Source organism: Stegostoma tigrinum, chromosome 29 (genome assembly GCF_030684315.1).
Source record: "Stegostoma tigrinum isolate sSteTig4 chromosome 29, sSteTig4.hap1, whole genome shotgun sequence".
Classification (NCBI taxonomy): domain Eukaryota; kingdom Metazoa; phylum Chordata; class Chondrichthyes; order Orectolobiformes; family Stegostomatidae; genus Stegostoma; species Stegostoma tigrinum.
The window spans coordinates 2,815,113-2,826,587 of record NC_081382.1 but is presented as its reverse complement, the minus strand read 5'-3'; the positions used below and the strand labels follow the sequence as shown (position 1 = coordinate 2,826,587).

The 11,475-nt window shown below is 44.4% G+C and overlaps 1 protein-coding gene across 2 annotated transcripts in view; it reads right to left on the bottom strand.

Moving 5' to 3' along the window:
• The window catches only part of LOC125465246 (sodium-dependent phosphate transport protein 2B-like), a 38,399-nt gene continuing 26,924 nt past the window's right edge, over positions 1-11,475 (bottom strand). For both annotated transcript variants that reach the window (XM_059638190.1, XM_059638189.1), the window contains exons 11-13: positions 9,754-9,870; positions 8,556-8,680; positions 1-3,231 (exon numbers count right to left, since the gene is read on the bottom strand). In XM_059638190.1, the coding sequence (XP_059494173.1) occupies positions 2,716-3,231; positions 8,556-8,680; positions 9,754-9,870 (758 nt within the window). In that variant the 3' untranslated portion in view covers positions 1-2,715. The remainder of the gene's footprint in view (positions 3,232-8,555; positions 8,681-9,753; positions 9,871-11,475) is intronic.

The window sequence follows — 11,475 nt, the reverse complement described above, 5'->3', positions numbered from 1 at the left end:
TCCAAAATTACTTGCATACAACAGTGCCTAGCAATAGAGTAGAGCTTGTTGCAAGGTTTCCAGTAGGTTGTTCAGAACAGTTTTATTTGATGTGCTGTATGTCTGTTAACCTCCATTTAATTTCATTTGTATGTTACTGTACAAGTTGTATGTGTATTGTATTATTGTGAAGTGTATTGTTGTTTGTTTATAATCGTGCAAACTGAAGTTTCTTCTCTTAGTAAATACCTGAGAAGTCACACTTGCTTCATTTTTTAAAAAAATTAGTTTCTAGAGTCTAGCCAGATTGTAACCTAAACTTGGGGACTCTTCTGGGTTTGAAATACCTATCCCGCTTGGGTCTAGGGTCTATTTGTTCTGACATGATCATGACATCAATGATGACATTCCTCTAATTATCATGCTAACCCAGCACTCCTCACTGGAGCTGATGGAGCTGCGTTCATTCAAGAAGGAGCAGCTCATGTTTTTATTACACCCCAGTGAGTCAAGAAGGGAAAAAGGAAGAAAAAGGAGGTGAAAAACCCCCCATCCTTCATCCTTCTCCAGTCAGTTTGAAGCAGAACTCTATTCACGAGGAGGCAAACCTTGTCAACAGCAAATATTCTGCATGTCCTTCAGGAAGTCAGCAGGAGCTTGATGGCCCTGGTGCAACAGACTGTAGTGGAACAAGACTAGGGTAAAATAGAAATAGTTTGCTGGTAGAACAAAACTTGTGTAGGAGTGTAGTTTAAGAGGTTAATTGCTATTATTCTAATTATCAGTGGTGTCAACCGAGGCCGTATCACAGGGAGATGGAACCTGAGAAAGATTCTGTGGAACTTTTAACAACAGTTTACCTTAAAAATAGTCTAAATAGCCACTAAATGTTCAGTAGGTTGCACTAGTTCTCTTCCAGTTCCATCAAGGATGTGCAAATGCCAGCTACGATTTTAATGCATTGTGCAGCAGGTAAGTCCTGTTGCATTAAATGCAATTACACATATTGTATACTTGTTCATTCTGCTGATATGTGTGAATGATGTAGTCACTCTTAAAACTTTAGCAGTGAAAGCTTCCTGTCCTGACAATGACACTTGACAGAGAGAGAGGTAAGCAGTGATGTGTGGATCCTTCTTACTGTGACCCTGTTGGGCATTACACAATGTGTAGCTACCTGGAATATCCAGACATTAACCTTGGAGAAGATAGACAGGACATTGGTTTAACAATCCATTCTGAAAGGTGACACCTCTGGCAGTGCAGCGAGGAATGGAGGGATCAGTCTGGACATGAGTCTGTGACTGCAGATGCTGCAGAGCCTGATATAACAAGGTGTAGAGCTGGACAAAGACTGCAGGTTCTTCTAAAGAAGGGTCTAGGCCTGAAACATCAGCCTTCCTGCTCCTCTGATGCTGCTTGGCCTGCTGTGTTCATCCAGCTCTACACCTTGTTATCTCCAGTGGTGCTGCTTTCCCATTTATGGAGTATCTGAATAGATCAGTAACATGTGATGAGTCTGCCCAGCTACGGAGGGCAGATACTGCAGAGCCAGCAAAGAGAATCTGATATTGTCTCACTGCACACCCTGACAGCTCATTGTGCATGATGTGAGGGAGGGTGACGTGGTTAAAGAGTAACTCAAGCAGAGTACAGAGTATGATGCAAAAAGGATACAACAGAGAGTGAGTACTTTGTTGCACTGGTGCAACTCAATTTCCAAACAGCCCGCAGGTCTGATAGAAAGACAGACTGCTAGATCAGCATTGGCAGACTCTGAGGCACTGGCATGTCTTCTATTGGATTCAAGAAGGGAAGTGTCACAATGCAGCCCTGAAGCCTCTCCTCACACCCCAGATACAATGATGAGCATTGTGCAGGAAAGCACATCCACTGAGAGCAGGTCATCACTGTCAAGGTGGGACAGAAAGCCAAGATTCTGTCGATGCTGATGGGGCAGTGAGCTGGGCTATCAGTTGGTGAGGCAGAAAGATCCCCTTGTCAGCAAAATTAAAGGTTCCTGGAGACAGTTAAGAGTAAACTCTGCTGGACTGTGATTTACAAGCATTAATAAAATTGCTGCAAGAGAGGGAAGCTGCCAAGTGGATAGTTATTAGGAAGATATTAGCAATATTATCAGTCAGAAATTGACGTGCTGACAAACATGTTTATCACAAACATACCTGTATAGCTACTGACGAAATGAGCACAACACTGATGATCCCTTGCCAAAGGGTTTAACTTGAGAAATTACTCATTATCTTTGAAATTACTGCACAGGAAACAGCACCATGGCCATAAAGGGGAGATAAAGACCTTCTTATCTGTCTAATCAAAGGTCAGGCACACAGTAACCTGAAGGCACAAACCAACAGGTAAGACAACATCCAGGCAGCTCTGTACAGTCAGAACTTCTGCTGACAATTGCTTGATTTGGAGCCAACACTGAACCAGTAGTGACCGGGATTAATGAATTGAAATGATCTGAGCAAGCTCAGACAGTGAGTGAAACATTGGCCCATATAGTTAATGGCTAAAGGTATATGGCCATGGGACCGGTGGGAAGGGAAGTTCATGCAGATGGGAATGTATCTGAGGTGTTGGGTAGACTATACAGTACCTGCAGAGAGTGACAGCTGATCCTATAGAGGTTACAGATGAAGTTCACCTGTTTGCTGAAATTGACATAACAATTTGAAGACCAGACTCCCTGAGAAATGGATGGATGATGACTCCTCACAGATGTGCACTTTCTATGTTCACTGTGTTATCATAGCAGTGGCTTTCCTTTGATGGAGCGTGTTTCTGGGGCTGGTCTGTTATGGACTTCTGGGAATTGTCTGTAATTGGCCGACAACATTGACAACAGCAGTGGGCACAGCAAGCTGTCAGGACTCTGTCCAGTGGGCTGAAAGAGTGCATCCAGAGGGGTAGGAAGTCCCAGGACCGCAGCTTCGAGGGCAGAATTTGGGGGCATTTCTTTTGGATGACGTTGATGATGACAACAAGGATGACGATGATGAGGATGGGCCCAGCAATGGCTCCTAGCACTATCCAACCTGCCATGGACAACCCAAAGAGAGTCCCTGGGATCAGGATGAAACTGAGCAGCAAGTACATGATGGGAAACCAACGATAGCGAGCAGTAACATTCCCAAACACCTTGGCCAACTGGATCGGGATTCGCATGTGTGGAATACAATACCAGATGAGAATTCCAGCCAAGTTAAAAAACAGATGGATGAGGGCAACCTGAAAAGGGAGAAGTGCCATCAGTGTGAGGACAGTTAGCTCATTAAAATGACATAGAATGGTCATCAATCTTACAAATCTCTGCAATCCCCGTCCAACCAGCTCCTACAGAACTCTGTCTTAGAGTCACAGGGTCATGGAGTAATACAGCATAGAAACAGGCCCTTCAGCCCAAATTGGTCCATGCTGACTATCATGTCCCACTCAGCTAGTTCCAACTGCCCGCATTTGGCCCATATCCCTCTAAACCCTTCCCATCCATTTACTTATCCAAATGTTTTTTAAATGTTGCTGTTGTAGTTGCCTAAACCAGTTTCCCTGGCAACCCGTTCAAGATACGCACCACTCTCTGTGTGAAGAAGTTGCCCCTCAGGTCCTTCTTAAATCTTTCCCCTCTCACATTAAACCTGTGCCCTCTAATTTTTTAATTCCCCATCAGTGGGACCATCTTATCTGTGTCCTTTATGGTCGACTCACATTCAGGGAAATCTCCAGACCAATTCCTCAAAAACTAGACTAATTTTGAGATTCCATATTCTAGACCAGGGAATTCCAAGCTCTTGTCTCATTGGCTATTTAGATGGTTACCACGGAGTCCCCGGAAGCAGATATCAAATTCTGATTGGTGTTTGTGTTGAGCTGTGTAAATAACTCAAGCTGTTCCTACTACCCTTACTGAATAACAGCGCATGGGAGTGCCCTTTACAAACCTCCAGGAGATACAAATTTTAACCCATGTGTTAAATGAACACTTGTCTTCTGTCTTCACTCTGGAGAAGGAGAATGTTGGTATGGAATTCAGGAAAAGAGACTGTGAGAAACTTGCACTGTTTGACATAGGAAATGGGAGGTATTGGAGGTTCTGTCAGGCTTAAAAAACAGGCAAGTCCCCTGACCCAGGTGAACTACATCCCAGGCCACTGTGGAATGTGAGGCAGGTAACTGCAGGAGCTCTGACACAAATTTTTAATTCTCTGGCCCTGGCGTAAGTGCCAGAGGTCTAGAGGATGGCTAAGGTGCTTCCACGCTTTAAAACGGGTGATAGAGATGAGCCAGGGAATCTCAGACCTGTGAGTCTCACATCAGTGGTAGCGAAACTACTGCAGAAAAGTCTGAAGGAGCAAATCTATACCCACTTGGAAAGGCGTGGGTTAATTAGGGATAGTAGAGGGCGATCATGTCTAACAAATTTGTTAGAATTTTTTGAAAATGTGATCAGGTATGTGGATGAGGAAAGTCTATGTAGTTTATATGGATTTTAGCAATGCTTTTCACAAGGTCCCACATGAAACACTGATTGATAAGGTTAAAGCACATGGAATTGAGGGAAACTTGTCAAGATGGATCAGGAACTGGCTTAGTAATAGGATACAAAGTGTGGTGGTAGAAGGCCATTTGAGTGACTGGAGTCCAATGTCCAGCGTTGTACCACAAGGATCTTCCTGTTTGTTACACATATAAGTGAAATAGATGAAAAGCAAGTTTGCAGATGACACCAAGATTGATAGAGTAGTTAATTGTGAAAAAGATGGTTGGTCGGATGGGCAGACCAGTGGCAGATGGTACTTACCCCTGATAAGTGTGAGGTTTTGCACTTTGGAAGAAGAAACAACATGAGGGAGTATTTAATGAACAACAGAACACTGGGTATCTTAGGGGAACATGGGGATCTTGGGATAATTATTCACAGAGCCTGAAGTCAGCCGTGCCCATCAATAGGATAATTAAGAAGGCATATGGGACACTTGCTTTCATCAGTTGTGGCATAGAGTAAAAGAGCAAGGAGATAATGTTGGAGATGTAGAGCATTGGTCAGGCCACAGCTGGTGTACTGTGTGCAGTTCCGGTCACCTCACTATTGGAAGGATGTGATAGCAGTAGAGGGGGTGCAGAATGTAGCCCGGGATGGAGAAATTGAGCTGTAAGGAGAGACTAAATAGGCTTGGACTGCTTTCTTTAGAGCAGAGAAGACTGAGAAGATATATTTTGTGAGAAAGAAAGCTTTTTCACTCAGCAGTTGGTGGGAATCTGGAATGCACTGCCAGGGAAAGTAGAGGAGGCTGGAAACCTTACCACATTAAAAAAAAATTTGGATGAGCAGTCCAAATTTCATAACATTCAGGAAATGGGGCAAGTGCAGAAATAGCACACCTTCAGTGGTAGTCATGTTGATGCAGATTCAGTAGGCCAAAGGGCCTTTTCTGCACTGAATCTATGCATCTATAAATTGCACCTGGGGTATGGGGCTTAAGTTTGGTCCCCTTCCTTCAGGAGTGATGTGGATGTGTTGGAGGCAGCTCAAAAGGGGGTTCACGAGACTGATTCCAGAGATAATGGGTTTGTCATATAAAGAAAGATTGGGCAGTTTTGGGCTGTGCTCCCTGGAGTTTGGAAGAATGAATGGAGGCCTAATTGAGGTATTAAGATATTAAAGGGAATTTACGAAATCGATGTAGACAGTATGGTTCCTTGCTAGGGGAATCTAGAATGAGAGGTTATAGTTTTAGGATAAGGGGTAGCAGATTTAAAACAGAAATTAGGAGATAGTAGGAACCGCCGACGCTGAAGTATCTGAGAACAAGGTGTAGAGCTGGATGGACACAGCAGGCCAAGCAGTATCAGAGGGGCAGGAAGGCTGACATTTCAGTTCGAGACCCTTCTTCAGAAAAATGCAAGAAAGGTGACGTTTTGAGTCGAGACTCTTCTTCAGAAATTACTTCTCTCAAAGGGTATTGAATCTATGGAATTCACTACCCCAGAGTTCAGTGGATGCTGGGACATCGGGTAAATTTAAGGAGGAGATAGACAGATGTTTAGTTGATGGGTTAAAGGCCTGTTGAGAGTGGGCAGGAAAGTGGAGTTGAGGCTGAGATGAGATCAACCAAGATCGTATTCAATGTTGGAGCAGCCTCAAGGGGCCGATTGGCCTAGTCCTGCTCCTAGTTCTTACGTTTATGATCTTGAGTAAGGAATCGAAATACTAACGAGTTCCCTGGGGTCAGAGGGTTGGAGTTGTATTCCTGTTCCGTTTACTTGTTCCCCAAATTCCTTTTCCTTATTCCCAGTGCAAAACTACATGACACACACGTGATATTCTCTAATTTGTACCTTCTGTGTATCCCAGTCTGCATTTCTTCCTACCTCTCTCTCATATGTAGGATCCACTTTCACTTGTTTTTTTACACAAATTTCCAATATTCATATAATCATGAAATGTTTACAAGGCAAAAGGAGCCCATTTGTCTCAGGTATCTGTTCCACTTGAATAGAATTAATCCGGTCAACCCTCAGTTTCCAGCTCTTGGTCCCTATTCCTGTCATTTATGGCTCGTCAAACACAAACCCTTTCAGTGTGATGAGGGCTTCTGGCTCTTCCGCAATCATATCCCTGTGAGTGAAATACTTTTCCTCAACTCTCCCCCAGACTTGCCAGTTGAGGCAGGTACAATAGCAACATTTAAAAAAAAAACATTTGGATAGGCACGTGGACGGGAATGGTTTAGAGGGATATAGACCAAATGCTGGCAATTGGAACTAGTTGAGTGGGCATCATGGTCAGCATGGATCAGTGTGGGCTGAAGGGCCTGTTTCCTTGCTGTATTACTCTGTGACTCACTGTCCAGGGAAGTGAGCCCTTTCTTTGAACTCTCCCACAGTGCCTCATAATCTTGTACACCTCACTTAAATCTCACCTCAGCCTCCTATATTCCAAAGATATTAATCCCAGCCTGTCCAAGCTTTCTTCATCATTAACTTTCTTCCCTCCTGCCAACACCTCTGTAAACCTCCCCTTAACCCTGACAATGTGATCAGATCCTCCCTTCAATATAGTGACCAAAACTGTGAGCAATACTCTACTGTGATTTTAACTGGTGTTCTATGCAGTTCGGTCCTGGCGGTAACATTCTCGGTCTCTGCTAAGGAGGGAAAATATCCCCCAAGCCTTCTCAACCTTTTCTAATTGCCCTGGTACCTTCAGAGACCTGTGTTCCAAAGTGCCTCATTTCTTCCACACTTGTCAATCTGCACCCATTTGCTGTTTATTCAACATTGTCTTACACTTTATTGCAATTTATAAATTCTTTAGTTGCCCATTCATAGTCTTAATTGTACATCTAACTGTCAGTTCTCCAAACTGAACTGTTCAGTATTGTCCAACCCCGGATTATGTCCCTGATCCCAAATTTCAGACTCAGCCCTGTGTCCCTCACCTCATAGGTTAGTTTCATGGCCCAGTCTTTTGGGTGGAATAAGGAATGGCTGCTGGTTACCACGGAAACATGATCCATCAAAGTGAAAGGAGTGAAATAGCAAAGCACTAACAATTGGAATAACATGCAGCACGGAGCAGATGGAGGGGGAATGGGAAAGGGGTTCCTGGCTTACTCAGAATTGCTAACAACTTTTAAACATTGAGAGAACCTTCATGTGGTGTATGCTGCACTGATGGGAACGTGTGAGAACATAAGTGAGCATTTACGAGTGAGTGTGTGAAGGTCTGTCGCAGAGTATGTGCGAGTGTCAGCAAGTGTGCGAGAGAATAAGTCTGAGAGTGTGTCTGAGCGTGAGAGTCTATGAGTGCGTTGGTGAGTGAAAACGTGAGTAAGAGCAGTGTCTGTGTGTGACTCAATGCGAGGATGAGTGTGACGGTGTGAATGTGTATATGTAAGAATGTGAAGGAAAATGTGTGCAAGAGAGTGTGAATGAGAATGTATGTGAGCATGAGAGATATGCAAGTATGCATGTGAGAAGTGTGTGAATATGTGAGAGAGAACCTGGGAGAATTTGCAACAGATGCATGAGAATGAGTGTACAAAAGGATTTTTGCAAGAGAGAGAGAGAGAGTGTGTGCATGTGTGTTTGTGTGTTTGTGTGTGTGTGTGTCTATGTCTGAAAATGAGCATGTGTAAGTCAGTGTAACAGTGAGTGTGTCTCTGAGAATGAATGAGTGTGTGTGAATGTGAGAACGAGTGTGTTTCTGAGAATGAGTGTGTGTGTGAGAGTGAGAATGGGTATGAAAGTGTGAGTGTGAAAATGAATATGGAGGTATCAGTGACTGTCAATGAGAATATAAGCATGAGTGAATGTGAGAATAAATGTGTAAGTGTAAGTATGTGATGTGAATAGGTGTGAGAATGAGTGTGAAAGTGTGAGTGTGTGTGAGAATGAATGCAAGGGTGTGAGTGAGTGTGAGAGCAAGGGGAGTGTGAAAGTGATAGTGCATGTGAGGAATGTGTAAGCAGGAGGGAATGTGAAAATGAGTGTGCGGGTGTAAGTGTGAAAGTGGTTGTGTGGGGGGGTGTGGAGGAGAGCGGGTATGTTACCTGTACAGCATTGCCCAGTTGTTCGGCTGGGCTCGCCAGGGCTGCCAGTATTGCTGTGGTTGTTGTTCCAATATTTGACCCCAAACACAGGGGATATGCCCTCTTCAGACTGATCACACCGATCCCTGCACAGGTCAAAGGGACAATTACAGCTCGATTGCTCTGATCCCGTCACCAGTCAGTCCAATGAAAAGCCCCAGCATTCAATGCCAGTCAGTGCAGTGTGAGGGGGATGAAGCCCAGTCACAGTCTTTGGCTGTGGAATTCCTCTTAATACAGAGCCTGTGTGGCCCTTCTCCCCGAGGGGACCAACTTACCTCTTTAAAAATCATTTCCCGACCCATCTTAGGCTTTTAAAGTAATTTCCTCTTATACCCCTGCAAGGTCCAAAGTCCTCAATAGGCCCAGTTTGGGACTGCCACCTGCCCACGATCAGACCTTCTGGAGCTCATTGTGTGAGCCAATGTTTACACCAGCACCATTCCAATATCTGCCACCTTTGGTGACAGTCTGACTGGGCAAATTGCAGGTGTTTCGAGATCCCCGTCTGGCCCAGGAGCCCAATCTATTGCTACAGTTTGTACCTGATATATCCATCATCGACAGTGAGCTTCCAAACACCATCCCTCAGCCACTGGATCATTCCTGAATCGCAGTTTGGCTCTGCTCACACCATCACATGTGATGAAAGGGTTTGAAGGAAATGGCAATGATTTTGACAGAACATTTAGATTCTCACTGGCTCCTGGGAGCATGGTGTTTGGAAGCTCACTGTCGGTGATGGATATATCAGGTACAAACTGTAGCAATAGATTGGGCTCCTGGGCCAGACGGGGATCTCGAAACTCCTGCAATTTGCCCAGTCAGACTGTCACCAAAGGTGGCAGATATTAATTTTTTAAATTCGAGAGAGACTCCAGACAACTTTGGGAGCTGCAGGGCAGGGGGAGGAGACTTGGAATGGGCAGGGCCTTGGCACAAATGGAGCCTGTGGATTGGATGGAGCCTGGGAGTGGGCGTGGCCTGTGTTGATGGGGTTGGAAATGAGGAAGATCGATATGGGGAGATCTGTTTGAGAGGGAGCAGGTACTGGACCCAGGTCAATGACAAACTGGCCCTCAGTGCTATGGGACCACGCCAGTCAATATCTGAGACTGTTATAAATGTCAGGAAGGCTTCTAGAAGCATTGTCTCTTACCTATAAGTGGGACAATCGCTGATGTGAACACTGAGCTGCTCTGAAGAATGAAAGTCATGACAGCACCAACTAAAATCGCCAAATACCCATTCAGCCAACCGAAGGGATAGGGGAAGTCTGGAAGGAAACACATAAAAAGTTTTTACAGTAATATAAAACAAAGGACTGCTGATGTTGGAAATCTGAAACACAAACAGAAATTGCTGGGGAAGCTCTACAAGTCTGGCAGCATCTGTGTGAGAGAAAGCAGAGTTAACATTTCGGGTCCAGTGACCGGGACTAGTTCTGTAGAAGGGTCACTGGACCCGAAATGTTATCCTGTTTTCTCTCCATAGATGCTGCCAGAGCTGCTGAGCTTTTCTGCTATTCTCTGTGTTTAAGAGTCTTTACAGCTTCATTATTACACTGGCAGTATCAGTATTGCGTTGATATTAAATAATGCGCAATCAGAGTTTGACATAGACTTGGATAAAATATTGATACTATATTAGATTGATACCACAGTCAGAGTATTACACTGACCCTGAATATTGTACAGACGCTATTACACTGGAAGCTTGAGTATTAAGGCAATAGAGAGTATTTTACAGTCACTGAGATTGCTATACAGACATTATATATTCAAATGACACTGCGTTAGACACATACTTGGTGTAAGTATAGTACAATGCCAGCAAAAATACTCACAATATCACTACAATGCTCACAGAATCTGTGATTGTGCAGACTCTGTGAGTGTTACAGTGACAATATCAACAGTACACTGGCATTGTGAGTATTGCGCTGACACTGAGCATTTGTCAGACTGCTAATTACACTGATATTATAAAGATTTTATGCAGAATGCAAGTATCATACAGACCGTCCTTGCCAACTATACACCTGAAATGAACTACTCCCTGCTGAAGATCAGATGTGCAGCGTTCAAGTCGGGTGGTCCAGGCCACTACAGAAAATTCAGATATGACACTCACAAAGCTATCAAGGAGGTCAAGAGGCAATACCAGACCAAGTTAGAGGCCCAGACCTACCAAACAGACTCCAGCTGTCTATGGCAAGCCTAAATAACACTACAGGATACAAAATGAATGCATCCCTTACTGACACATTCAATGCTTTCTATGCTCAGTTTGAGCAGAGTATCATCGTCATGGCAACACATGTCCTGACAGCCCCAGACAGACCAGTTCCCTCTGTCACCGCTTCAGATCCATCTTCCTGGGAGCCAACCCAAGGAAAGGAATGGGCCTGGACAGCGCCCCCGGCCGAACACTCAGATCCTGTGCGGACCAACTGGCGGAGGTATTCACCGACATCTTCAACCTCTCCCTCCCACAAGCCAAAATCCCCACCTGCTTCAAGAAGACCACCATCATCCTTGTAGCCCAAGAAAACACATGCAGTGTCTCTTAATAATTACTGTTCAACAGTTCTGACTTCAACAATCATCAAGTGCTTTGAGGGGCTTTTCATGGCCCATATCAACTCCAGTCTCCCAGCCTGTCTTGATCTCCTATATTCTGCCAACTGGTGTAACAGGTCCACAGAGGATGCCATATCCCTAGCCCTGCACTCATCCCAGGAACATCTGGACTACAAAGACACTTATGTCAAGCTCTTGTTTGTTGACAACAGCTCTGCTTTCAACACCATTATCCGCTTGAAACTGATCTCAAAACTGTGTGACCTTAGTCTTGGCACAACCCTCTGCAACTAGATCCT